The sequence below is a fragment of the Corvus kubaryi genome, unplaced genomic scaffold, assembly GCF_017639235.1.
Source record: "Corvus kubaryi isolate FWS band 111438036 unplaced genomic scaffold, C.kubaryi_AGA036_p1.0 123, whole genome shotgun sequence".
NCBI classification, from domain to species: Eukaryota; Metazoa; Chordata; class Aves; order Passeriformes; family Corvidae; genus Corvus; species Corvus kubaryi.
This window is the reverse complement of record NW_024580658.1, coordinates 234145-261714: the sequence shown is the minus strand read 5'-3', so window position 1 is coordinate 261714 and position 27570 is coordinate 234145. Positions and strand designations below refer to the sequence as shown.

General features: G+C 56.9%; 2 protein-coding genes and 1 long non-coding RNA gene across 5 annotated transcripts in view; 1 reads left to right on the top strand and 2 right to left on the bottom strand.

The window, feature by feature from the left end:
* KCNH6 (potassium voltage-gated channel subfamily H member 6) overlaps positions 1–1088 on the bottom strand; it is a 32805-nt gene extending 31717 nt beyond the window's left edge. Inside the window, exon 1 of one of the 2 annotated variants that reach the window (XM_042050577.1) lies at positions 912–1088. In XM_042050577.1, the coding sequence (XP_041906511.1) occupies positions 912–987 (76 nt within the window). In that variant the 5' untranslated portion in view covers positions 988–1088. The remainder of the gene's footprint in view (positions 1–911) is intronic. The other variant, XM_042050658.1, reaches the window with a different exon arrangement.
* LOC121675391 lies at positions 793–8799 on the top strand. The gene is made up of 2 exons (XR_006020072.1): positions 793–945; positions 6651–8799. It is a non-coding gene; the product is annotated as an uncharacterized LOC121675391 (long non-coding RNA).
* Positions 8520–27189, bottom strand: ACE (angiotensin I converting enzyme). Of its 2 annotated transcripts, XM_042050365.1 has the most exons (25): positions 26507–27189; positions 22970–23137; positions 21616–21703; positions 21230–21373; positions 20783–20974; positions 20541–20638; positions 19835–20007; positions 19336–19559; positions 17818–17962; positions 17425–17523; positions 17102–17224; positions 16189–16400; positions 15554–15690; positions 15109–15267; positions 13665–13752; positions 13315–13458; positions 12895–13086; positions 12452–12549; positions 11996–12168; positions 11341–11564; positions 10963–11107; positions 10660–10758; positions 10137–10259; positions 9423–9610; positions 8520–9157 (listed from the first exon to the last, which is right to left on the bottom strand). In XM_042050365.1, the coding sequence occupies exons 1-25, from the start codon at positions 26714–26716 to the stop codon at positions 8961–8963; spliced, it is 3843 nt and encodes a 1280-aa protein (XP_041906299.1). In that variant the 5' UTR covers positions 26717–27189; the 3' UTR covers positions 8520–8960. The 2 variants fall into 2 exon arrangements, with proteins under 2 accessions (XP_041906299.1, XP_041906379.1); XM_042050445.1 differs by lacking the exons at positions 22970–23137; positions 26507–27189 and adding an exon at positions 22643–22799.
* Positions 27190–27570: the final 381 nt, after the last annotated feature.

Here is a 27570-nt window from a genome sequence, read left to right as displayed (position 1 = left end):
TTGTCACACCTCACTGCGTGGCCCCGCTGCTCCCCAGCCACTGCTTCCCAGGGGGAACTGATAGGAACCAGGGACAGTTTTTCTCACTTTCAATCCCCAGGGTCACGTCAGTCACTGCCAGGCCAGGCAGTGCAGATCTGGCAGGGATGGCAGTGCCAGGGAATTTGCCCACCCAGGAAACTTGGACACCAGAGAAAATCCACAGTGAGCCGGGGCAGTGAGGGGTGCACAGCCCCAGCACCCCACAGAAGCCCCCCGAGCTCAGTTTTTGGGGGACCCTAGCCCCTGATCCCCTCCCGTCATCCCCAGCATTGTAGGGGGGACCCAGCCCCGTCGGGATGCCCAGACAGTGGGAGCGGAGCCCCCGCGCCCCCACCCAGCCACACGCAAACCCCAGCGCTCCCCGATGTGCACGAACTCTTCGCTGTATTTGACACAAAAACCAGCCCAAAAATTCATATAAAGGGATTACTCGGAGCAACAGCAAATGGCAACATTTCACCAGGGACGGCGGCCGCCGAGAGCGCAGAGTTGAAGGCAAACAGGCAGCGAGCCCGACAGCGCCGGGGTACACCCTGTCCCCCAGTCCAGCCAGCCGGGACCCCCTCGTCGCCAGCCCGGGCACACCCTCCCAGCCCGGGGACTGTGGCGGTCGCCGTCTCCACAGCCCCCGGGGAAACACCGGGGCTGGGATCACTCGTCCCCCTGTGTCTCCCTGTCTATAAATACCCGCGGGGACACTGCCTGGCTGTCGCCCACCCCTCTCCCCACTCGGGAAGTCACAGGGGCGCCTCCGTGCACCCGGAGACACCTCCCGCCGGCCCCCCCTCCCCTCCCCGCTGTGCTCAGAAGTTGGGGGGCCGCCCCGGCCGCGGGGGAAGCGGAGCGGGACCGGAGGGTGCGGTACTCACTTTGTCCTTCAAATTTGCGGATGATGGTGTCCAGGTAGGTGTTCTGGGGGGCCACATGGCCCCGGCGCACCGGCATCGCTCCGCTGCGCTCTGCGCGCCCCGGGAGCAGCGGAACTTGCCCGCGGGCGCGGCGGGGAGCGCGGCCCGGCCCCGGAGCGGCGCGGCACGGCCCGGCACGGCGCGGCCCCGCTCCGCCTCACCCCAGGGCTGACCGAGCTCTGGAGCTCAGCCGGCCCGGGGCTCCCATGCTCCCGGTGGCCGGAAGGGGGAACCCCTCCGCCCGCCCTGCCGCGCCCGGCCCCGGGCGGGGGCGGCCGGGGAGGATGAGGATGGGAGGGGGAAGCGGGGGAGAGAAGGAGGAGGACCCGCTTGAAAGCGGGAGAAAATAATAGAATAAAATAATAAGAGTAGAAATCCCCAAAGTGCTTAGTCACCGCTGCCCCGGCCCGCCGGAGGCTCCGGGGGAGCCGTCAGCAGCAACAGCTGCCGGCCGGGGAGCGCGCACCCCCCGGCGCCCCCCGGGGCTCCCCCGGGCCCCCGGCATCTCGCGGCACCGGCACCCGCACGGCCCCGTCCAGCGCCGGCCCCGCGGGCGGGGGGGCTCCGGGGCGGGGCGGGGCGGGGGAGCAGGTGGGTGCCGAGGGTGCGGGGATGGGGTCCTCGAGGGGCTGGGGCAGGGGGTGCTGAGAGGTGAAGGAAGCTTTGGGGCCCTGGGACAGTGAGAGGGTGGGGATGGGGTCCTTGTGGGGCTGAGATGGGGGTGCCTGGAGGGGATGGGGGTCCTTGTGGGGCTGGGAAAGGATGTCCTGGAGGCCTGGGGTGTTGGAACGGGAGGTTGTGCTGGGGATGGGGGGAGTTGATAGGAGTGCAGCTGAAGGGTGCTAGGGGCGCTGGAGAAAGGGGTGGTGAAGGAAGGGGTGCTGGAGCGGGGTGCTGGAGGAGGAGGCGCTGGGGGGTGCCGGGAGCTGACGGGTGGGGATGGTGAAGGAGGATGGTGGAGGAGGGAGTGATGAAGAGCGCTGGGGTACTGGGGGTGGCAGAGGAGGGGATGCCGGGGTGCAGGGGTGGTGAGTGGAGGGGGGCGTGCAGGTGGTGCTGAGGTGCAGGGGGTGGTGCGGGGGAGGAGGAGATGCAGAGGTGCAGAGGCCGAAGAGGGGGTGCTGCTGGGTGCAGGGATTGGGAGAATGTCTGTGGGTGCAAGGGTACAGGAGCAGAGGAGAGGGTGCTGAGGGGAGGGCGCAGGAATGCAGCAGGGGAGAGGGGGCCGGTCGGCGCAAGGGGGAGAGTAGGGAGTGTCGGGGGGTGAAAATGGGGTGCAAAAGAAGGGGGGGAGCTGTGTCGGGACGTTGGGGATGCCGGGGGGTGCCGGGGTGGAGGTCAGGGTGCTCCTGGAGGTCTCTGAGGTGCCGAGGAGGAGGTCAGGGTGTTCCCGGGGTGCCGGGGGGTGCCGGGCGCGGGGCCCCGAACCTGGCGCTGTCCGCTCGGGTGGTGCTGAAGGGGCGAGCGGGGCGGGCGGGAGGGGCGGATGGCTGCTTGGTTGGGGGGGGGGCTTGGCACGGGTGGACCCGGTCTGGCGCAGGGCTCTGCGGGCACGGAGGATCCTTGAGGAACATGGAGCGTTCCGAGAGTCCTGAGAACTCTGAGGAACACGGAAAGCCCAGGGGGTCCTGGCAGCTCTGATGAACACGAAGAATACAGGAGGTTCCAGGGTTCTGGGGTCACAGAAAGCCCCAGGGGCTCTGTAGGGTACGGGGGTCCTGGTGGGTCCCCAGGTCTCTGTGGGACATCGGGGTCCCATGGTGATGCTGCCCTGCTAGAGCAGATGTTCAGACCTAGACCCAATTCAGTTCTTCTCCTGCCCACCTCAAGGGTGGAGGCCAAGGGGACCAGCTCCCTTTCCTTCCTGAGAAACCTGCTCTGGCCTATCTTCTTCTCCTGTGTCCACTGCTAAGGACAGTGTCCACTGAGGGGCTTTCTATTATTATTTTGTTATGCATGGTTTTTCAGGCATGAAATTGGTCTAAGAGGATTATGGTCCATTATCATCAGCAGAAGTGTTTTGCTGGGATTTTCAATTAATATTCCAGTGCACCTCAGTAATGCCCATGTGGACCGGGCCACGCCAGTGGGGCACTCGACCCACAGCATGGTTTGCCCAGGTTGCCTCCTGCCCCTGGGCCAGCCATGCAAGTGGGTGAGCAGAGGCAGGTGCCCTTTCAGGCCCATTTCAGAGCCTCACTGCTGTTTTTATCTCCATCTCTCAGAGAAGTCAGCCTTCCCTAGCGGAGAAAAACTTGTTCTATTGTTGAAGAGGGTGAAAAACCCATTATCTCCCCCCATCCACTCTGCACACTGCCTCTGCCGTGATTTACTGCGAGTCGTGGAGGATGTTTTGCTCTATATTACACAGATGCAGCTTAATAGCATGGGGGAGGGAGAGGGACACAGAGTCCAGACTCCTGCCTTCTCTGTTTTCTTGTTGATATACTGTGTGACTCAAGGGAGACAGCTCTGTGCCGCAATTTCCTTTAGAAAATAGGGACATTGGTCACTTGGCCTGGTGAAACCTCTCTGAGATTCCTGGATGACTGGTTCTGCAGGGGAAAGCAAACTATTACTACTACAGCTAATATGATAGTAATTATGATTATTAATCACCAGCCAGTCAGGATTTAAGGTTGGCCTCCTGCCCTCCTCTCATCCCATAAATCAGTCCGGGATGTTCATGGACGCATCACGTGGACAAGGATGTGTCTGACGATAAGGGGCACGTGCTGGCTCCCAGAGTGGAGTGTGGGGGCACCAGCGCAGTGCATGGGGCGGGGGGCAGGGCACAGCCCGGCCTCCCCAGCCCCTCTGCCAGGGCTGGGGCTGTGCAATGACCCCAGAAAGGCTTGTCTTGCTCCAGGCATAGCAGTGGGGCCCCTTTGATCCCCCTTTCCCCAACCAGGGGGTCTCGTTCCAGCACTTGACTGGTGGAAGAGCCTCTCTTACCAACCCTCTTCCCCACACAGCCCTTGCATATGGAGTTGAGTCGTGTCATTCTCTTTCAGGAGCTTCACTGAGCTCCAGGAGCCTCCCAGTGCACCCATGGTTCTTCCAGTCTCCTCACAGCTCCCCAGTCCCCTCAGTGCATCCCTGTAGGGCCCGGTCATCCATGCAGCTGCCAGTCCATGCCCTGCCTCCCTGCCCTCTTTGGAGCACTTTATGCCCAGACTCCTTTCAATTCCCTGGGTTTTAAGCATATGATTGTAGTTAATCCTGTGCTTACATTTTATCCCAAATTGGAAAAATTGGGGTCTTTGGGAAAATTCTCCTGCTGTTCAAGTCAGCTGAAGGGCTCCCTCTAATTTAACTGAACAGTAATCCTCTCTCTCCCTGCCCATCTCTCCTCCTCCTCCCTCGCTCAGTTCTACTTCTCCCCCCTGCTCCTCCTCCTCTTCCTCCTCATTGAATGTTTTTGAGGTTCTGCTCCTTTCCCCTTTTTTTTTCTTCATTCTCACACCCCGGGGAATCAGTGGGAAACTACCTGGCTTCCAAGGGCAAAGGAAACCTGGGTGCTTCCAAAGGGTGTCCTCCCCCTCCCTGCTCCTGGGAGTGCAGGAAATTATCACCTACTCAGTGAGGGGCTGCCCTGGGCAGGCACAGGCACATTGGGAAAGGAGGTGCAGCCTTAATGGGGTGTGGATTTGGGGTGGGAGGTGTGGGATGGAGGGGATGGGAGCCCACTTGGATCCCAGCATGGCAGCTGTCGGCTGGCGCTTGCCAGGAGAAATGTTTGCCAACTGAGAGGCGACATTTCTCCATATTTCTGTAATTAGAGCCACACTGCAAACACAGCTGGGAAGAGAGAGACAGGGCTTTCGTGTCCCTAAAGCTGCTTCCAGCCACCAGGACTGTCCCAAGACACTCTTGGGTGTCCTTCTGCCTGGCATGGCTCATGCACCTGCTTTGCCCTTCACTTTTGGAAGATGCTCCAGGGATGTCACACAGGAGGGAGGAACTGGGGCTGTAAATTTATTTTGCAGGTGGAAGGATGCTCCTTGTCCTGGCTCCTTCCTCTGCCTCACCACTCCAAATCCTGATGCATTTTTCAGGGTCTCACCTCCACACTGTTTGTTAAGTATAAAACAAAAAAACCCCACCCAAAACAAGGGTAAAATGTGCACCCAAATTGAACCCTCATCAGCCCAGTCCTTCCAGCCCTGGGAGACTGCAAATCTGGGAAGGACTCAGTGACATTAAACCAGGTCATGGACATTGTTTCCTGACAAAGCCACTTCCCACTTGTAAGTGGCAGGAAAAGCCATGGAGACTCTGCTCTGGGACTCAGCCCGTGCAGTTCATGACATCCCCCTGGCATCCTGCCTGTCCTCACTGCACAGCAGGGGAAACTGAGGCACGGGGTAGGCTCGTGACTCACCTGCCAGGAGGATGGATGGGGCCTGCAGGCTGCAATAACTCGTGATGCTGCAGGGAAGCACAGGGAAAGGCAGGATGCAGCTGTGGGAAGGGGGTGCTGGCAGCGGCTGCAGCAGGTCTGTCTGACAGAAACTCCTGGGCAAGGGGGGATAGGAGCCAAGTGCCAAGTTCCCAGCACCTTTGGTACCGGATAATTCTCTCCCTGTCACCTGGGATGCCTCAGTGGGACCGTGTCAGCTCAGGGGGGAGCCCCGAGGGGTGGGGACAGTTCCCTGCCAGCGCTGGGACATGGGCAGAGCCTGCTTTGGGATCCTGCTGCTGAGGCACCCCCAGACAGGGCGATGTTGCCCATACAGGGTAGGGACTCTACAGGGCTGGGGAGGGGGCCAGCCCAGCTGGCACCCCTGAATGCATCCCCTGGTGAGGATGCGACCCTGCTGGGTGCCCAGCGCATCCAGCCACAGACATGGATGACACCCCTCCACCGAGGATGGACATTGGGAGGGTAGAGGTGTCATTTGGTTTGGATCTGGCCCTGTCCCCCTTGGTAGGGAATTCTAGCTAAGCCATGGGGCTGGGGAGAGTCTGAACTTGCTTGGGGGGGGAATATGGGGTCTTGCCCCTCGCCCCCAAATTCACCTTTACCCCCCTCAGCCCTGCTTGAGCAGTGGGTAGGGAAGGATGATGCTGACCGGAGCTTGCAGGGGCTGAAGCCAAGGGCAAGGAGCTGCAGGAATGGGGCTTTCTCACAGCTCACTACATCCCTTCCACAATTCTGCTGTCCCCTGAGACCCCCCCAACACCACCTCGACCCTCTCCTCTGCCCAGGGTGGCCCCTGCTGACAGCCCCCAGCTGCTGCCAAGCTGTGGCTGCATATTTCCAGGCGCTCCTTGTCCCCGGGGAAGGGGAATGTGAGGAACGCAGCCCTGTGCACCCTGTCTGCTGCTGCCCAGCCACCCGTCAGCTAAGAATAGACCTGGCTTGGCCAGGCCCCACCAGCACCAAGGGGCCGCGGGTTGTGGGAACCCCCAGTCACCTTCCTGTGGTGGATAATGAACTTAAAAGAATGAAAAATGGATTTCTCTGATGCCTAAAGGGTCCTTGTGCTGGTGAAGGGAACCCAGAGTGTTTCTTGCTTTGAATTAATGTGATTTTAGAGCAAATCTCTCTGGAAGCTTCATGTACAGGCAGGGGGGTGCAAAGCAGCCCCCCAAGCCTCAGTACCTGCTGCCTCCTGAGCTCCCCTCTAGGAGTTCTGTGAATTGAGGGGGAATCTCCTCCTTTCTTCTGCTTTTACATTTCTTTTTTCTCCTTAGGGAGTGATTTCGCTGAGCCTCCTAATTTCAGCTGCAAGCATGATGCAGAAGCCAGAAGGCAGCAAAATCTCTCCAGATGTTATCACAACAGGGAAGGGAAATCATCCTTGGTTTAAAGCTATCTTGTAAAACACTGCTGCTGGCTTGGCAGAGCCCTCGGGGCACCAGCCAGCCCTCACTGCCCTCAAAAGTTTCACCTAGGCACGCTATCTCAGCTGAGAAGCTCCAGTTGAGCCCCAAGTGGGACCATCAGCCTCCCCCTGGGCTGGACTGGGCATAACCTTGTGTCCAGCCCCATCTCCTGGGTGGACTTTGCACCTGTGTTGAAGGCAGCCTGGTGTCCAACCCCATCCCATCTGCTGCGTGGACCTTGGCCCCGTGTGGAAGGTTGGCCGGTGTCCAATCCCACCTGCTGCACCGAGCTTGGACCTGCGCTGAAGGAGCCTGGTGTCTGCCTCTGCCTTCTGCATGGCCAGCGGGCCTGGGCTGTCTGCCTCTGGACACAGCTCAGCGCACCCACCACCCACCCTCGTGTCCATGGTAGGACAAACTCGGCTCCTCTGTGAATGCTCTGATATCTGGTTAGGTCTGAGCCTGTGCTGCAGTTCCTGAGTGTTCAGTGTGGCTCTTTTTTTTTTTTTTTTTAAATCCTCTTCTCCAGAAAGCAATTTTCATGAAACTTGCAGGATCTTGATGGTCTTGGAGACCTCTTTTCCCCCACTAATGGGGCAGAAAGGAGCCAACGAGCTCAAATTACCAGTGAGGAGCTGAGCTGGATGGAGCACACCTGCACCAGCCTGATTTCCCAGGCTGAAAATACACTTGGCTTCCAACTCAGCTCTCACCGTGCCAGGTCTCTGCTCCATGAGCAACGCACTGTCGGGAAGGGGGGAGAGGAGGGGGCCTGGTGTGCCGGGATATAAAGCAGATGCACCAGGATGTGGCGAGGGAAGGATCCCGTGTGAGTGCCGGGGCCTGGGGCTGCTGCTCCCGGGACCAGGGGATGAACGGCTGCGGTGCCACCTCCCCGTGGGTGTCCTGTGCTCGAGGAGGATGGAAAGCAAACAAACACCCGAGCGTGGGCGGGCAGACACCTGCCTTCTGCTCGTCTGCCAGGTGCAATAAGCCGCTCCCAAGCCTCAGCTTCCCGGTGTAAGACATGACAGAGGGCAGAGGCCATCGGATGGGAGAGGGATGGGGGGATCATCCAGATCCCCTCATTTCCCCTGCTGCTTCGGGCTGCAGCAGATCACAGCTCTTTAAGGCTGCAATAATCCCCAGCCTGGGATTAGTTTTGCACCTAATCACTGCAGAACAAATACGAAGTTTTATTTACAGAAGCAGAAGAAAGACAAGGCCGGGGATGGGGGGGTGGGGTGGGCCTCAAGCACGGCTGATCCCAAGATAATCAGGAGCTGGAGGGCAGGAGGTGATCGCTGACCTTGGACCCCCCGCCCCGGCTCTTACGTAAATGTGCCGTTGAGTGCTGGAGTCACAGCAGCCGTGAGCTCCAGCCTTGTCCCAGCTTGGGCTTGGTGACCCCCCAGCCCTTTAAACAGTTCATGTCTGGACTTGGGGGATTTCTGGCCCTGATTCAACCCCTCCCTTAGGCATGTGCTTCATTGTGAACCCACGAGCTGTCAGCTCTGATGGGAGCCGCAATTCAGGGGAGGATGGAGGTGCTGCAAAGGGATGCTGATCTTTCATGATGGGGATGGGGGAAGCTGGGTGCTGCAGTTATGTTGCCCCAAAGCCAGGCTGGTCCCCAGGGATTTGTGTTTGCATTGTGTTGGAGTGGCAGCTCTCCTGCTTGAGAGGCTTGTTCCACTGAGCCCTCAGCCCACATCCAAGAAGAAGCTGAACTGCTGCTTGGAGGGTGACAAGACATAGGTTTATTTTTCATCCATGCAAGCGAACAGCCTGGCAGCAGGCAAACCAGGATGTGCTCCATCCCTCCCCAAACTGCCCTCTGTCAGTCAAGTCTCTGTGGCTTTGCCCACAGATCAGAACTGGCTGGTGGGTGAGCAGGCTGGACCAGCTCCAGCGCTGGGCACAGGGGCATCTTGTGACGGCTCCGTGCCTGCCGGAGCCTGAATTTCTCTTTCCCCTGATGCAGACATTGACAAATAAATAGCTCTTCTCTGCTTTGGCTCTTGCATAGTGGAAAGGAATGTCTGACCTGATAGGAGAGAGGAGTCCTGGGTTGTGGAAACCCATGGCTTCCTTGGCAAGTGTGCCTGTGGCATGGCTGCCAGCCTGGCCAAGTGCCCATGCTTGCACCCTGTCTCTGCTGCCCCGCTGGTGGCTGCCTTATTTCAGTTCCATTTCTGAGCTGGATTTGAAGGCCTTTCTCCTGGCTGAGGAGAACTTGATACCAAAGAAGATGGTGGTGATCAGGAAGAGGAGTGCCAGGGCAAGCAGGACCCAGCCACCTGCTGTGGCTTGACTTTCGGTCAGGGACATTCCCAGGAAATCAGTTTTGCTGGAGCCATCTTGGTCTGGAGTGGCTGGAAAAGAGAGAAATGAGATACCTGGTTGTTGCTGGGGGCTCTGGGCTGTGGTATGTTGGGTCACCAGCTGGTCACCCTTGCTGGTCTCTTGGATGCCCTTTGAACTCAGCTCCATGAGGAATCAAGGAGAAGCCTCCAAACACCCTGTGTGGTTTTTGGGGTGGCCAAGGGGCACCAAGAGAGCTCCATTTCATTCTGACTCTGTTGAGGGCTAAGCCCTGGCCCATCATGGACCTGTTGTGCTTGGCTGAGGCCTGCATACCTGTGTAAGGAGTCCAGCTGTACTCGGGCCAGCCCAGGACCTCCCCGTTCTTCTCATTCTCCTTCTCCAGCCACGTCATGAGTGGCTTGAAGTAGCTCATCAGGGCCTCTGCTGACATGTTGGACTGCCCCGTGATGAGCTGCATGGCTTCGGGCCACGGCTTGCTGAAACCCAGCTTCAGGGCATCCCTGTGGCAGGAGAAATCCGCTCCAGTGGGTTCCCCATCATCCTCTTGGCCGCCAGCCCCTCCCTTTCCCTTGGTATCAGCATCCCTGGGTATACTCTGTACCCCCAGAACTATAGGGCTGCCAGCCCGGAGCGCAGGCAAGAACGTTTTTCTTGAGGGGAAGAGGGGTTTGCATGGATTAAAACCCTCCGGTGAATCCAGCCTTATGCAGAGCAGTCCCTGGGTGAAAGGGTTAATTTTGCAGGTGCTTTTCTGGAAGCAAGGGGGTTGTTTTCCCTAAGGAACTGGGGGCTGGAGGAGCAGAGGAGGAGGAGGAGGAGGAGGGAGCCTTCCCCCTGCCAGGGGCCTAGCTACCATCTAGTGGCTGCTTTTGCAATCACAGCCCCAGCGCCCAGCCCAAGGTGACCCTGCCCCAGGTATGGGATGGGAGGGATGACCAGTGGCTGTGTCGCCTCTTGTCTTGCTGGGCTGGCTTTAAGGCATTTGGGGACATAGATGCCTTGGCTTTGCCCTGCCCACACACCTACCCCAAGATCTTCCCAGCCTCCTGAGACTCGTAGATGTCACAGGTGTGCAGGGGACCCTCGTGCCTGGCTGCATTACAGAGTGCCTGGTGGAACTGGAACTGGATCACAAAGCTGACGAAGTACCTGGTGGAGAGGGATGAAGAGATGGGAATGGACCCTGCTAGTGCCTGTGCAAGAGAGGGTGTAGCCCCCCTCATTCTCTGGTTGCACCCTCCCAGTCTGGAGGAGCATCACTGGCTTTGGAGCTACACCTGCTTCAGCTCAGCTCAACCTGCTGAGGCCATTGCTCCCATGATGCATTTTGCATTTGTTGGAGTGGATGAGCTCATCTTCCTTGTATAGGGAGAAATTCCCCCAAATCTAGACTTCTCCTCTGAAGCTCTGTCAGGGTCTCTGGAGCTGCCCAGCCCACACAGGATGGTACCACCAGCCATGAAAAAAGGTGTCATCACTGGCATCTGACCTGGGGATCCTGCTTCTGTGTCCAAGTGGTGTCCCTCATGCCCCAGCCCTGCTGGCTCACCTAATGTAGGGGACATTGGCAGGGATGTGAAACTTTGCCCCAGGATCAAAGTCATCTTCAGACCTCAGTGCTGGTGGGCACAAGCCCTGGTACTTCATCCTGGGTGAGAGAGGGAGAGTCAGGCCAGCTTGGGGAGGAGGAGGTGGGGTAAAGTGGGAAGGAACATAGTGGGGTGTGAGGACAGAGGGAGGGGTTGTGTATCTCATCATTCCCATTTCAGTCAACTGGAGCACAAGGAGAAAACACCCAGCGGGATGATGGCCAAGGCCCTTGTCCCAGAGAGGGGTCTGAATTCAATCCTACCTGAGGTTCCACCACTCCTTGTTGTACTCATCCTCTTTGATGCGCCCATCAAACACCTTCCAGCGCCACTGGTCCATGAGGTATCCAAAGGGCAGGAAGGCGATTTTGTCCAGGGCGATGCTCATCAGGTAGTTAATATCACTTTCTGCCCGGGGCATGAAGATGTGAGCAAGACAGTGCTGTACCCACCTCTCCTCCCTCTATGGGTCATTCTGCCCCAGACCTGGGTGTCCCCAACAGGTTCTGTCCCCTCCATGCATGCAAAGCCACCATGTATGTCCCCAAGCCCTTCCACCCTGTCCATCCCCTCCTGACCATCTGCATTTCCAGCTGTTCCCATCAGCATCCCCACATTTGCTGTGTGGCCCTCCAGCTCACCTTCATTTTCCATGACTTGGTCCAGCAGATTGATGCTGTGCAGGTGTTTGGGGGTGGAGACAGACAAGGCCATGACATCCCCAACAGCCTCGTGGAAGCCAGGGTTGGCCCCGTCACGGAAGGAGACAGGCTGGTCCTTGTACTGCAGGAAGTACTGGACGTGGCCCATCTCGTGATGCACTGTGATGAGGTCGTCCATGTTCACCACCGTGCACTGCTTGATCCTGGAATGGGACACAAGGGTTGGGGGAGAAGGGAGGGCAGTGGTGGTGTGAAAACCTCTGGGAACCACCATGTCCCCTTGAGCTGTTTTTCCTTTCTATGTGCCCCCACCCCACATCTGGTGCCAGGCCAGGCTGGCCCTACTCCATGGGGTTGGTCTCTTCCTTCTCCTGCATCTCCTGCTGACCTTGCCCATTCCCTGTCCCTGTTCATCAGCTTTTCCATTCTACAGGACAGGGCAGGGCAGGCACGGATAGCCCTCCATCCACCATGGGGACTCCTGCCAGCATCTTGAGTACAAAGGGAAGTGCCATAGTTGGGGTGCCACAGCCACAGAGCAAGATACACTGAGGTGGCGTCAGACCACGTGCCCTTATTCTACAAAGACGCTGCTTTCCGCCCCAGCACCACATCAGCTGCTCCCCATGGGCACCTGAAGTCCTTGCGATTGTAGAAATCCCAGGCCGAGGCGTGGCACACCACCTCCCGCCCATCCGATGGTTTCTCGATCATGGACTTGTCCCAGAATTCCTGTGGCATTTTGATGAGGCCCAGAGAGGTGAAGAAACGGTCCGACTCTTCAAACATTTTCTTGGGTGTCCAGCCCTGGGGAAAGAGCAGAGACCTGGTGAGGGACAATGGGGGATGCTGGGGTGCTGGGGATGTGGAATGATGGGAGGACAGGGGTAGCCTTGTTCTGGGCAGGGGGATCTCTTGGAGTCAGCTAGACCTGGATCCAGGTCTTGGCATATAAAGGTAGGGAGAGAATACAGATGAGGCATGGATTTTTTTGGCAACAGTAGAGCATTTGGCAACATGGGTGGTGGCTACAGCCAAAGGTTGCTGGGTCCCAAGGGGCTTCCCCAGAGCAGTCTGGAAGATCACTGACCTGTTTTTTCATGGCCGGGGTGGCATCCACCTTGGTGGCATCAGGGAAAGGTATCACCAGGTCGAAAATGTTGGACCATGACTGAGCCCACATGTTGCCTGGGAAGCACAGGACAACGACACATGTCAGGAAGGAGACAGGGAGAGGAGAGCAACCAGGTGGATCACCCTGACTGGTCCCTGCATCGCCTGGTCCCTGCATTGCCTGATCCCTGCCCTGCCTGCACAAGGGCAAGGTGGGCAGGAGCCCATCCATGCAAGAGAGGTCAAGTAGTGCTGAACGTGCTGCCTTTCCCTGGAGCAGATTGGTCTCTACAGACCCATCCCAGGCGACCTTGTCCCTTCAGCCAGAGCTGAGCAGAGATCAGTCTTAACTCTTGGCATGGCACAGAGCCAGCCACACCTCGTGGGAGATGCAGCTTAGCTCAAGCAGAGCCCCCTTACCTAGCAGATGGGCAGGGATGGGACCCTTCAGGTTTATGTGCTCTGGACCATACTTTCTGTACAGGGCTCGGCGTACATAAGCGTGCAGGTTGAGGTACAGGGGCTGCAGCTGCTGATACAGCCTCTCCAGATCTTCCTCAAAGGTGGGCGTCTCATAGAGGGATCTCCAGTAGGCTCCGTTGTCTTTGTAGCCTGTGGCAAGGCAAGAGCAGAAGCTGTCAGACATTGTCCTTCTTGGGCAAGACTGTCTTACTATTCAGACACTCCAGGTCCCTCCATATCTGTGAGAGAGTAAATCTCCTGGGAGTTAGTGAGATCTCCATACCCTTAGGATTTTGACCCCCAGTTGGATGAAGAGCCCAATCCTCTGCTCACAGGTGGTTAGAGCCATGGTAGGCTCTAGGGGAGCAGGGCACTGACCATTGAGCATGGCTGCCTTGTTGCTCAGTTCCACGTATCGCTTGTAGTTGTTCCTCATCTTCTTCCCAGAAGCATCCCTCCAGCCCTTCCAGGCGAAGAGGAGCTCATCATAGTCCCGAGAGGTGGCCATGATGTCTGTGAGGTCTAAGAGAGAGCAATGAAGCCACAGTGATGCTGTTGAATGGGCTGAACACATGCAATGGTTCTATACCCAATGTGTTGCTCAGGGGCCATCACAGAGAAGGTGAAAGAACCTTTCATGGTCTTTCTTCATGCCCCATTTAAAAAAAAAAAATCCCTTCCTTCTGGGCCAGTGCAGATGCCCCACATGACACCCTGCTAGATCTTACCAGGATCCAGTGGGTGACAGGTTTTGTTCTGTCTGCAGACCTTGGCCACACTGTACGTGGTCTCCATATCTGAGAGGAGGGTGTTATACTGCAAAGGAAATCAGTTTGTAAACTGGTTATCCTTGCTCCTGATATCAGAGAATGTCCCAGCCCATCAAGGTGTGTTGGGGTTTTAGGAGTTCTCCTTCTGTTTTCTTTTCCCCATACATGTCCCCATACATGTTGGGACAAATTACTGGGTGCTTAAGAAAAACAAAAGACCTGGCCATAGAGGGAGGGGTCCAACTGACCACTCTCTTTCACCTGGTCTTACGGGCTGTGAGTTCCCCGCGTTTGGACGGAGAGAGAGGCTGAAAGGAATTTGTCAGCACAGAAGGCTTCTGTTTGTTTGGCTGCCTTCCTTCTACTGGAGAAACCCCGGGATCCCAAAGCCGCCTTTCCCTGCCCCGCTGGGAGCCGGGTTGCGGCCGCCCTGCCCCCGCCGTTGCTGGAAGCTTTCGCTGCTCTGTAGCCCCGCCATGCCCTGCCTACTGAGACCTCCAGGGGTTCCTGCCGCAGCTCCGGAGTTTGATACATCTCATCTGCCACCCGGGATCTGTGCTCGTCCCTGCTGTTCCAGCCTGCTGTTCCTGAGGGTCCGGCCGGACACCGGGATCGGCTGCCCAGCAGTTTTTGAAATCTTTGTTCCATCCCTCCCCGGGATCCCGGGGCACCGGTGCCGCGTGCTCCCCGAGCTCGCTCCGGAGCGCCCCCTGCAGCCGCGGGGGAACCATCGCACCTGCCCTGCTCACCGGGAGCCGCCAGCGCCCCTGCCGGCTGCGAGCGGAACTGCGCCCGAGGGGAAAGGGCCTGACAGCCGAGAAGGCTGGCACTGGGTTTGTGATTGTTTGCTGTTACTGCCAGAGTTATTGCTGTTTGTTTGACTGGTTATACACATAAAGATATATATTAATAAAGAACTGTTACTCCTATTCCTCATATCTTTGCTTGAAAGCCCCTTAATTTCAAAATTATAATAATTCGGAGGGAAGGGGGTTGCATTTTTTTTTCATTTCAAGGGAGACTCCTGCCTTCCTTGGAAGACACCTGTCTTTCAAACCAAGACAAGGTGTTTTCTGGTGTTTTACTCTGGTCCCTTCCAAGATCCAGTTGACCCCAACGGAGGCAACATGGAGACAAATAAAAGAGGGCCTGGGGCCAACAAGCAACGTGCCATCGTCATCCAAACATCCAGGCCCCACTGCAGCCTGGGATAGGCAGCCTTTGGGTGGGAAACCCTGAAGACAAGGATTTTGGCTTTGTGTAGATGGTACCAAGCTATCACCTTTTTAAAGGCTGCTGGTGGCTGCCCAGTGGCATTTCTTAAATTTTGAGAGAAGCTTGTGTCTTCACACAGGATGATGGCAAGGGACACCCTCTGTTGCTCTGTCCCCTTGCCACTCACCTCCTTCAGCTCACTCTCAGGCAGGGCTGCCCTCTCAATGACACTCAGCTTCTTGAGGATGCGGGTGACACTTTGGTCCTGGAAATCAGAGGTGTCAAACTGCCTGGCCCTCATGCCGTACTCCAGGGTGTGCTTGGACATGGCCAAGTTCTTCTCCAGCTACAATGAGAGAAGAGAAGTTGCTTCGGGGAGAAGACACAGGCCACCACTAGAAACACCACCTGGCATCCCATGACTGACATCCTCCCCATAGTTGCCTTTGTGGGTACCTCATGGGATGATGAGGGTTTTCAAGGAAAAAGCACCTCCTGGGTGAGAACGTTACCCCTTTATGAGGGGCAGAGGCTGCCCTGGTTTTCAGAGCTCCTGTGAAATGTGCCCTGGGTACCAGCTGCCTTCCCTGGCTGTTGGCTTTCCCTGTGCAGCCCCAGGGTCATTCCCATACCATGATCTCCTTGTTGTGGTCGGTGATGTTGGTGTTGTAGGCCCAGGATGCCTCGGTGTAGGCATTCCACACTTCTTCGGCCGTGCTGTTGTACTCAGACAAGAATTCTTTAGCTTGTGCCTCATCTGCTATTTTGTCTAGAGGAGGAAATAAACGGGGGAAGAGGCGAGGAAGGTCAGGAGAGTTGCAAGAGCACTATCCCATGGAGAAGCCATAGTTGAGCTTTTCCCAGAACTGCAGGTCCATTGAAGGATGCCACAACTTGGGAGCAGGCTGAGCTAAGAAATGAGGGCAGAGGGGCCCTGCTGGGGTGTCCCATTGGACAGAGGATGGGATAACAGGACAAGCTGCATGCCCTTGACTCTCCCGTGTGAGCACAAAGGATACAATTGAGAAGAGAAACTCTTCACACCATGACTGATGACATCACTATACAGCTTCTGACAATAGTACCTGCCTCCTGGGAAGTAACACCCTGTGGGACTTCACTGGAACTGGCTATTTCTCTTTTCTGGTATGGGGACCACCCCACCCACAGCAAAGACCTCCCTCTGCTTCTGCCTGTGGGTTAATGATGTCCCTTGGGGGATGTCTTCCTGACCCTCCCCAGACATGGGATGGAGCTGCAGCCTTACCAATGCCTTCAGGGTAGCCTTCAGGGACAGGGGGACGCCAGTCAAACTCAGGCCAGCCCAGCACCTCATTGGTCTTGTTGTTCTGCTCCTCAAGCCACTTGGTGACAGGGCTGAAATACTCCAGAAGGGGTCCAGCATCCATTTGACCTGTGCCAGTGAGATTCAAGAGGATATCCTGCCACGACTTCGAGGACCCAGCTTTCAACACTTCCCTGCAGAGGAGCAGAACAGCAAGAGCCAGCATGAGGCCAGGGGATGGATGGAAGAGAAGCAGTGATAGTATCTCAGCATCTTAAGGGTTGAAGATGCTGTTCCTGAGTGGGACATGAACCTGGGAACTGCCTTGGAAGCCACTACCTGTCCTGCATGTGGCAACTGAGGACTCCCTGTAACACCCAGGGAATCAACAGGAGCCAATGTGCTTCAGTGTCCTCTTGTCTGGGTGGGAGCTTGTGGCAGGGACAATAGCAATACTCTGGTGAGGACCACTCACCCCACCCCAGTGCTTCCATGTATTTCCATCCATCCATCCGTCCATCTGCAAAGCTATTTCTCCAGTTCACTTTTCCTTCCTTCCTTCCTTCCTTCCTGCCTTCCTGCCTTCCTGCCTTCCTTCCTTCCTTCCTGCCTTCCTGCCTTCCGAATTCCTTCATTCCTTCCTTCCTTCCTTCCTGCCTTCCTGCCTTCCTGCCTTCCTTCCTTCCTGCCTTCCTGCCTTCCTGCCTTCCTTCCTGCCTTCCTTCCTGCCTTCCTTCCTGCCTTCCTTCCTGCCTTCCTCCCTCCCTCCTTCCCTCCCTCCCTCCCTTCCTCCCTCCCTCCTTCCCTCCCTCCCTCCCTTCATTCCTTTGCACACAATCAGCTTCCATGCACACATCTGCCCATGGCGATTTTCCTGACCCTCCTCTGTCCCCACCTGAGTTTGGCTCCAGCCTCTTTGGACCTGTAGATGTCACAGGTGTGCAGGGAACCGTTGTGATTGGCCGCATGGCACAGCGCCTTGTGAAACTGGAACTGGAGGATGAAGCTCACAAAGTACCTGCCAAGGAAGCCCATGAAGATCAGAACTGGGGACAAGGGGAAGCAGACAAGTCCCAGAGCTCAACCTCACCATTTGTGGTCCCAAGTGCTGGGAGATGTCTATGTCTTGAGCAGGAGCAGCACATGACAGTCCCTGCCCACATGATCCCCCGCCCACTGCATCCCAAACCTTGGTCCCCTTGCCAACACTTCCTCTACCTGATGTAAGGAGTGTTCCCTGGGATGTGGTACTTTGCTCCAGGGTCAAAGTTGCTTTCATTCCTTGAAACCGGAGCACAGATTCCCTGGTATTTGGTTCTGTGGACAACAGAGAACAACAGCATGAACATGGGAATAATAAGTGGTCAGAAGAATCAAGTCAAGGAATGGTGCTGAAGAAACCTGCACAATTAGAGCACGATTCCATGTACTTCTGTCCATCCATCCATCCATCCATCCTACCCACCCACCCACCCACCCATCTATCCGTTGTTCTCCCACCACCTCCATGGCTACTTTTATGCTTTTCCTTTCCTTTCCTCTTTCCTGCCTCCTTTCCTTGCACATCCCCAGCTTCCACACCCCCATCCACCCTTGGTGGGTGTCCCCTACCTCAGATACCACCAGTCATAGTTGTAACGGCTCGGGGGCGTGCGGCCACTGAACACGTTCCAGCGCCACTGGTCAATGAGGTAGCCAAAGGGCAGGAAGGCAATCTTCTCCAGGGCCATCTTCAGCAGGTAGTTGATATTGCTCTCTGCATAAAACAGAGCCTGAACCAGGCTGGAAAGAAGCCTGCATAGACAGCACTACAGGCACCAGACTTTTAGTGGGCAAGAGGGTGGGCAGATCTGGATGAGAAATGGGGACAGCATTTCAACACATAACCTTGCTCCTAGAGAAGCTTTGTAAGACACAGGAGGTTTCTGTAGATACAGCTACTACCTGGGGCAACATGTGCCTTTTACTGAGTGGGGACAGCGATAGTGACAAGTGTGGTGTCCCCTTGCCCTTAGCCCAGCTCTCAGAGTTAAAAGATCTTTGGTAAGGGTAACTCTTCACAATTCCACCCTGGGGCCTCAAGGTGAGGGAGTTTGGGGGAGTTTGATCTGCAGTCACACCACTGCAAAGGCTCTGATGGTTTAGACCCAGAACTAGAGTCAACTCTAGGACAGTCACCACCATATCACAAGGAGCACAGGGGATGGTCACATCTGTTTTTCCCCTCAAGGAAACCTGGGGAAGGAAGTTTGGAGAGAGACCTGCTGGAGACCCAGCTGAAGCTGTAGGGTCAGAAGGAGGTTGGCAGCACTTCCCTGAGGGGCTCTTGGCTGCCATCACTATGATGGCCTGCCTGCCAAGGGCTGGCAAGTTGGGCAGCAATGGCTTGAGGCAGGGACCATCTGCTTCATGGTGTTTATGCAGCACTGGCCCAATGCTCTTGGCTGCTGTGATGTCTTTCTTGTCATAAAACATATTTAATGACATGGCAGGAGGATCCTGGGACTGTCCCTCCTCCACCAAGCAGCCGCCTGGGGCAGGTCTGGGACTGCTCAATTTCCTTTGCCGCCATCTGCTTTGACGTGTTGGCTGAGGGACGCTGGGTGGGGGAATGAGGCTCTTGCCAAGCTGGGCAGTGTCTGCAGCGACAAGTCCTGCCCTGCCATGCCGGTTGGCAGCCAGACATGTCACCCGCCAACCGCCCTTGTGACTGTGCATGTAAGTGCTTGGTGCCACCTCCGTAAAGCCGCACTGGGAGCTCTGGTGGTGGATGCTTCTTGGCAAGGGAGGGAGGGAGGAATGCTGGAGAGGTCAAAGCCAATCAAGCACAAAGATGTTGTTTTCAGGTTTGGGCTCTGATGGTGAAGGGAAAGGCACAGACAAGCTCTGGACAGCATCCCTCCTGCCTCAGGGGTGAAGAGGATGGAGCCAAGAAGGGCTCTACATGGACCCATGGAGACAAAATAAGTCCTGCCTGAACCCATGGAGACAAGAGGGGGTTTTGCATGGACCCTTAGAGATGAGAAGGGGTTGGGGCAGTTCTGGGCTGTATTGCCAGGCTGCAACCCACCCTGGCATGTCCCTTCCCCGTGCCACAGGTCACCCAGCTCTCCAGGGTGGCTGCCATACCTTCATCCTCAGTAGCATTGCTGAGGAGACCTATTTTCTTGAGGTGGCTGGGGGTGGAGACAGAGAGGGACAGGACATCGCCAATGGCCTCATGGAAGCCAGGATTGGCCCCGCCGCGGAAGGACACAGGCTGGTCCTTGTATTGCAGGTAGTACTGGATGTGGCCCATCTCATGGTGCACTGTGAACAGCTGCTCCATGGTCACTGATGTGCACTGCTTGATCCTGCCACGTGAAAATAGCATTGCCTGAGCCCAGTGAGGGACCCCAGCTGCCTGTGCACCCCCTTGATGGGAAGGACTCCCCACAGTCCCAGAGAGGGTGGCAACACCCACAGGGTAAGGGAAAGTGGAGGGGAAGGCAAGGCAGTGTTGTCACGCCAGACCTCGCCTCAGAAAACGCCATATGGCCAGGCTGGGGGTACCCAAAAGGGTGACCACCAAGTAGGATGGAGGAGGGTTTTGCCCTGTAGCCCTGGGTCCCTGCATGTCCCCACAGACCTGAAGTCTTTGCGGTTGTAGAAGTCCCAGGCCGAGGCGTGACACACCACCTCCCGCCCATCTGTCGGCTTCTCCAGCATGGACTTCTCCCAGAATTCAGAGGGCATCTCCAGAAGCCCCAGGGAGGTGAAGAACTCCTCTGAGACCCGGAACATGTGGGTGGCATTCCAGCGCTGGTGGGCAGCAGGCAGTGGGTTATGGCTGAGGAAGGGGCTGCCCGTGCCCTGGACATTGCCTCCAATGCTCCCCCAGGACCATGGGAAGGAGGTGAGTTGCTCCCAGGGACTGAGGTCCTGGCCCTCTCACCATGATGGGGAGGCCCAGCCCCAGAACTGGTGAACATCCCTAAAAAGCACTGAGCAATGGTGATGGAGCTCAGAAGGGGCAGGAGAAGGGAGCAGGACTGATACGCAAGAAGTGCTTGGAGCTGTATGATGGTGTGAATGCAGGAACGCAGCCTCCAGCCTGTGGACTGGCAGCAGTCCCAGTGCCTGCCCACTTTTGTCCACCTGCTGCATCTTTGGTCATTGCCAGGGATGTAGTGAGACCGTTTCTTTGTCCCTTCCCCTCCCAGATATGGATTTTCTGCTGTCCCCTACACAAGTATGAGAAACTACTCCCATGGGGTCAATGTCATGGTCCATCCTTGGGCACCACCTCCTGTTTTTTCCCCCGGATGCCCCCAATGAGACCCTCAGCCCATCACCTGCTCCACCATGGTGCTCGTGACATCAAGGTTGGGCTTCTCAGGGTAGGGGATCATCAGGTCATAGATGTTGTTCCACTGCTGAGCCCACATGTTCCCTGAGAAGAGAAAATAGCTGGAGTAGAGCTGGTGGCAGGTCAGAAGAGAAACCCAGTGATAACAAGGACCTCTCTGGCCTTGTGTGTGCCCCTCTGACACCACCAGCACCCCTGAGCACCGGCTGGCAGAGTCTCATCTCTTACCCAGGAGGTGAGCAGGGATGGGACCCTTCAGGTTGATGTATTTGGGCCCATAGCGATCATACAGCTTCCTCCGGACAAAGGCGTGCAGGTTGAGGTAGAGTGGCTCCAGCTGGCTGTAGATGCGCTCCAGGTCCTTCTCAAAGGAGTCTGAGTCATACCAGGAGCGCCAGTAGCTGCCTGTGTCTTCGAATCCTACCAGGGATACAGGGAAGACCTCTGGCTCCAGACCCCAAAGGCTGCCCCCACCACCCATCCCCAAAAGGTGGAACCAGGGACTTGCAGCAGGGTGTTTCCCCTTTCCCTGAAGTGTTGGTACCTGGGAAATAGAAGTTGGATGCCTGGCTGCATGTGGGGTAGGGAGAGCAGTAGGGCATCCCAATGTCCCAGTCCCGATTTCCACCCCTGGTCCCTGACCACCCCCTGGTTGGGGATCCCCTCGGTTTGTACCATCCATCATATAGGCCTCGTTGCTCAACTTCACGAACTCCTCGTACTTGGGGCGCAGTGGGTTCCCTGCGGCATTGTGCCACCCCTCCCAGGCGTAGAGCAGCTTCTTGTAGCTGCGGGAGGTGGCCATGATGTCCGAGAGGTCTGGGACAAAGGGGACAAGTAGAACATAAGAAAGGGGCAGGAGAGGGGGGCATATGCTACAGCTCTGCAGAGGTGCCACCACCACCACACCAGACCCAAGTGCCCATCCTCACCCTGGGACAATCCTGATGAACATGAGTGGCACATGCCAACCCCAACCCACTGAGGATGTGGGGACCAGGACAAAGTCATGGCTATGGGGTGCTCAGCAGCTGGCAGGATCAGGGGGACAGGGACCATACCTGGCTCCAGATCCCAGCAGGTGCCATTGGGCAAGCACACCTTGGCCGTGGAGTAGATTTTGTCCATGTCGCTCAGGATGGTGTTATACTGTGGGAAAGGAAAAGACGTTGGGGCTGCAAGGGGACAGAACAGCCCTTCAGGAGGGATCTACAGGCTTCTGAGCTCTGCAGCGTGTGTGTCGGGAAGATGTGGGGAAGGACTGGTGTATAAACAGCATGTTTTTGGTGAGATAAGTGTGTTATCACTCAGGGTTTTGGCATGGTGAGAGCAGGGACAGACAATCCCTGCACAGTTATGCTCCAGAGAGGAGCTGTTTATAAAACTGTTCATCAGCAGGGCCGTAGCACAGGCTGTTTATCTAAATGGGTTAAAAAAATAGGAGAAGAAAAGCAGGAGGATGAGGGGGATTTATTTCTGTGAACTTCAACAACAGCAAACAATAGCAACAGGAGGTTTCCTGGAACATGACTGGGAAGCCCATTCCCAGGGAAGGAAATTCCTTTGGTCCGTCCCTCTCTCCACTCCCATTCCTCTGCTCCAGCTGTGCAGAGAGGATGGCAATTGGGACAATGGTGGCTGTGGGATAGAGCTGCCCAGGGATGGGCGAGACATGACTGATGTGCAGGGAGGAGACATGATGCTGTCTGTTATTTGGGAGAAGGCAGGGATGGGTTTCCTGGAAGGAACCGGGGCCGACAGTTCTCCGGAAGGGATTGTATCACTAGGCTTTGTCAGGGTTTTGGTGGGAATGGCTGTCAGGGAGCTGTGGGTCAGGATGGAAGGGCCTGTCCCTGTGCTTATGCAGAGGTGAGTGGCTGCCAGCCTCAGCCTGGGCAATATTTTCATGCATGGAAATCAAAATTCAGGTAAACGGCCCTTAAAGCTAAGGACTGTGATGGGGAAGGCTCAGGATGTCCTGATGTTCCTAGCATGGAACTGTGTCACCAAGGCACAGCATTCCTTGTCTCATGGGGGACTGAGGAGCTGGGTGGCTGCATCAGCCCTTCTTTTCAGTGGGCTGCATACCTGATGAGCCCAGAGGGGTTGGAACAGCTGGCTCCAGCCATGGGCACAGTCTGGCTGGTCTCCATGTGATGCCCAAGACTGCTCTGTGAAAGCAGGGAATCTCCAGTTCCTGCTGGGGTAGCTCCAAGATAAGGTAACAGGGCCAGCAGGCAGCCCACATGCCCTGAAGATAGCACCTCATCTCCTCCTCAATCACTGTGTAGAGGCCAGTGACACTCTCCAAAATGCAACAGGTCAGCAGCAGAGTCTGGATGCTTGTGAAAAATCCCTCTAAGGGGTTTTGCAGCGCCCCAGCCATGCCCAGGGCTTCCTTGCCACCTCTCCTACCTGCTCTCTCTTCTCCAGGGGCAGGTTGGAGGGTCCCAAGGTCTGGATGGAGCCAATGATTTTCCTCAGCAGAGGGTCACTGAAGTTATTCCACTTGTCGCCATAGAGCTCCTTGGCTTTCTTCCCCCACAGCTCCGTGAAGTTCTGCTCCTCCAGGGACGCCTTGACCTGAGAGGGGACATGGGGGCTCAGGACCAGCCCTGGGACATGCCACCACCCAAGCAATGGTTTGGGGGCCGGAGTCAGAGTCATGAGGGTTTGTGGGAGTCAGAGGTGACAGGACATGGAGTGACAGGCAGGGCTGTCCCCTGTCCATGGCACCCACGGATAGAGACAGCGGCTTCCAGCCAGCACAGCAGTGTCTGCAGCCCCCGCTCGCCTGTGGAGCTCCCGATGAGCACCCACTTAAGGTGGCCCGTCAGGGTGTTTTGGAGGGTGCTCCAGGGTCTCACATGGGATGGGAATGCTGGGACTGGCTGTCCAGGCCATGCAGTCAGGGTGTCTGGGCTGGCTTTGACACCTGCCAGACCCTGGTTTCAGAAGGAGCTCTGAGGTCTGGCTTAATTTTATTTCTATTCCTGCTGTTTCTCACCTTCACAGAAGCCCAAAAAATAACTATAAAGGTGCCACATTCACCTTTCTCCTTTCTGTATGCCCACACTATGTCTGTACACTTCTATTTCTATACATTTCTCCTTTGGCTGTCTGAACCCCGTGACCTGTAAATGCCACATCTGGGGTTCACCCATTTGCTCTGAGTCCCTGGTTTTGTGTGTCTCCCTGTCACCCAGCTGCTGGCAGCCCTGATCTCCCTTCCCAGGGCCATGGGCTGGCAGGAAGCTGCCGGCGCTGTGGGGGGTTATTTAGGCAGCTGGAGCTGTGGACACGATTTTGGGATGGGGTGCATTGCAGGTGGTTGTATCCCAGCCTGGTCAGTGACAGCTGTATTTTCAGGAAACTGATATTTTGAGAGTGTCCTGGCCCGGCACAGATGGAGTGAGGTGGTGCAGAGTGCCTGGTCAGTGTCCATGTGCTGTCCTGGGGTGATTTATGGAGCCCAATAGCTGTGACTTGTGGCATTTTTAGCCTGGCTCCAACACGCCTGGTTTGTTTTATTTTAATCTTCACATTCCCTCAGCAGGCAGCAGGGAAGGAGGGGAGTTGTGGTGCAGCAGAGTTGGAGGCTGCCCGAGGCAGATACCCACGCAGCTGTGGGACACGGGGGTGGGAATGCCAAAAGTGCCAGGTGCCTCTGGCTACCCAGAACTGCTCCCACCGCTTCCCTCGGACATCCCAGTGCCCACAGCATCACTGGTACAAACTGGCCCCAATCTCCCAACATGCTAGGACATGCCAGCCCCACAGACACCCTGCTCTTGCATCAGCCCTCTGAACAGGGGATGCCTTTACCCCTTCCCAGACCTCATGCAGAGCTGGAGGAGCTGGAGGAAGCAGAGTCCAGCTGTGTTTTGTCTTCTCCTTGAACAGGCACCTGTGTTTAGTCAGGCTAATTGTACCCTAAACTCTCCTGACAACTCTGGTAGAGTGATTTGAGGTCAGCGGTGCTGCCTGAGACCCCCCCCTTGCCACGGCCATGCCCACCAGTTCTGGCCCTTCACCTCTCATCTGGGATCTCTCTCTGGAGGGGATGCCCCTGCGTGGGGCTCAGAAACCCCTTGACACCCACAGCCTCAAAGCCTCCTTACCAAAACCCCCACCCCAGTACCTCCCTGCTCCTGGATGCACGGTGAAGACTCAGGATGCATCTCAGGACGCAGGGAGTGCCTTGGCCCAGGCACCTGCAGAAGTTCTGCACCCAAACATGAGCAGCCCCCAAACCTCATCGCCAGCCTCTTGCCCAGAACCCCAGCTTGCGAGAGATGGTGCATCTATCTGTCTGTCCAGCATCCCTCTGCCCATCCCTGCCCCTGCCTTTGGCTTCCAGCCCCTCATGTCCCTTTGTCACAGGGTCCCCTTTCGTGGCAGGCCCTGGAGCTGCCCATGCCCCAGCAGCCTGACTCAGCCCCTCTTGTGTTACAGATGTGTAGGGTTTGCCTGGCCCAATGCTTTCCCAGATCCCCAAATCCAGCCTTTTGAGTCCTGCTGGCCAGCTGGTGTTCCTTTAGCAGTCAGTGACTCCCCATCCCACCACACCTCCCTGCTGCCCCTCCATGGACTGATCTCAGGGGTTCAGATCCCCTCCTCTACCTGGGCTGGCTTAGGAGCCTTGACATTGCAGGGAGCTCCTGGACATGATCCTCACACATTTAATAGCACATAAAGCGGGAAAAGCTGGTCTGGAAACGCCTTTTGAGAAAAGTCCATGCAAGGTGCTCTCCTGGCCCTAACCTTGGACTCAGAGTGACTGGGGTGTTCCTCCTCGGCCCCAAGGTCCCCAGCCCCACCACATCTGCAGTTAGTGCTGGGTGTCTGCCCAGACATCAAGTCAGCTTGACAAAAAAAGGCTGAAGGGGCACCTGGGCCCTCTTGAGCATCCTGCCAAATTGGCAGTGGCCAGACCTGGCAGTGATCTTTCCCCTACGCAGGAAGACGCATTTCCTTCCTGCACAGGGCACACTGTGCTCCCATCCCCACAGGATCTGGAGGGTTCAGGGCTGTGTGGCAGCCCCTGTGTGATACTGGGCTCGCTGAACACACCGTAGTCACGTATGGGCTGCACTGACCCTTGTGCACCTGTAGCCACAGGGTTGGCAGATGGAGCCCAAGCTGCACACAGTGACTTGTCCACGACCCCGTGCTGGGGCCACCGGCAGCTCCCTGAGCACGGTTGGGGCCAGGGAAAGCCCCGCAGCCTGCCCAGGCACTACCATCCCCTGGCCTGGGCTGTGCTGCAGCTCACCCAACCAAGAGCAGACCCGGGGTTGCTGCAGCTCCCTGCCCCACTAAATACAACCCAGACACATGGAAACCCCTGGGAAAACACACCCATGCCTGTGGGATGCACACAGCATTGCTCCCCGCAGGGGTTCTGCCTGCCCGTAGCTGGGCTGAGTCTAATTCCCTATAGCCTGGAATGCTTTCCCAAAGCTATCTTTGTCCCCGTGGGCTGGGGACACAGGGACAAGAGGTGGCAGCCTCAGTCCCGATGCCACCCAGCTGCTTGTGCATTTTGGGCTCCTGGTGTCTGCCCCAAATGAAAACCCCCAGCACTGGGATGTGGTGACACCAGGAGGGGATGGGGACAGGGACAATTGACACCTGACCCAGTCCTGGGAAGGGGGAAAGGAAAGTGGAAGGTGCTGGGAGGAGGGAATCACCTCTAAAAGTAACCAGGACTCTGCTCTGGGACGTGAGCTGTCACTCTGGGGCAGAGTCTCTCTGAAAACAAATTTGGGGCAAAACCCAGTGGCTCCTGGACTACAAGTCCCAGCCCTGGTTTGCCACCCTGAGGTGCTGAGACAGAAACCCGCAGGGAGGAAGGGAACCACACCAAGTGTCTCCACCGTGACCCAGCCCCCCCAGCCTCCGGTGCTGGGGACACCCCCGTGGTAGCATCGCCCCCGTCCCACCACCCACCTGCAGAGCAGCATTTTCGGCCGTCAGGTCGGTGTTGTAATTCCAGCTGGCCGAGACGCTGTCGAAGAAGACGAGCTCGGCCGTGCTGTTGTAGTCTCTGGCGAACAAGGTGGCCCCTTCCTCGGTGGCGGCGTGCTGGGGGGGCTCGAGGCCGGGCCGAAGGGCACCTGCCAGGCTCAGCCAGAGCAGCAGCCCCAGCGCCGCGGGCATCGCGGCAGGAGCGCTGCACGGAGGGGGCCCCGTTCGGTGCCTTCCGAGACAGCTTTGCCTCCGCTGCCGGCTGCTTATAAGCCAGCAGCTTTCGCGCAAACCCTGCCCACCGAGCCTGCCTCCCCTCGCAGATAAGACCGGAGCATTCTGCTCTCCCTTCGGCGGCTCCAAGGCTTGCGGGAAGGAGCGGGAAGGAGCGAGCACTGCCTTGGAGGGCAAAGTCCTTTTGGCTCCTGGCGTCGTCGGGAGGGAAGGGGAAGGGGAAGGGGCTGGGACAGGGAAGGAGATGGAGGAGAATCAAGGGAGAGGCAGAAAAAAGAGAAAAGAGAAAGGCTGGGGTGGATGGGGTGGGTGAGACTCAGCTCCATCCCTGCAGGGTCCCTGTCCCCTCCTGACTTGGCGCAGGGGATCCAGCTCAACTTGTCCTTGGCAGGACATCTCCCCACGCCTGACAGACTCCCCTCAGCAACACCCTGGCCACCTGCAGTGGGCCACAAGGGCAAGCACAGGAGGGAAACTGCTCCTGTGGGACACAGCCAAGGTCCATCTCATGCTGCTTCCTGCCAAAGTGACCCCCTTCCCGGCATAAAGTCATTTTCCGAAGGAACAGAGTATTTCTCCTGGCTGTGAAGGAAATCACATCACATCACACCAAGTGTTTTGGACTTGGAGGAATTACGCTGATGACAAATGAGTAACAAAAAGTTCCTTCAAATGAAAACCAGACCCATGTTGGTGGGCTCTATAGTTCCTTTGTTTTGTTTTGTTTTGTATTTAATCAACGAAACCCCTTTTCCTCAGGGCCTGACCTCAGCCCTGGGAATGGTGCCTGGGCTGAACTTAGGCCCTGGGCT

Coding starts and splice junctions, on each gene's coding strand:
- ACE (XM_042050365.1), bottom strand. CDS start 26,716: ATGCCCGCGGCGCTGGGGCTGCTGCTCTGGCTGAGCCTGGCAGGTGCC. Junction 13,753..15,108: donor CTGAGAGTGAGCTGAAGGAG/GTGAGTGGCAAG, acceptor TTTCCTTTGCAG/TATAACACCCTCCTCTCAGA. Junction 10,759..10,962: donor AAGGAGTGGTGGAACCTCAG/GTAGGATTGAAT, acceptor TCTCTCACCCAG/GATGAAGTACCAGGGCTTGT.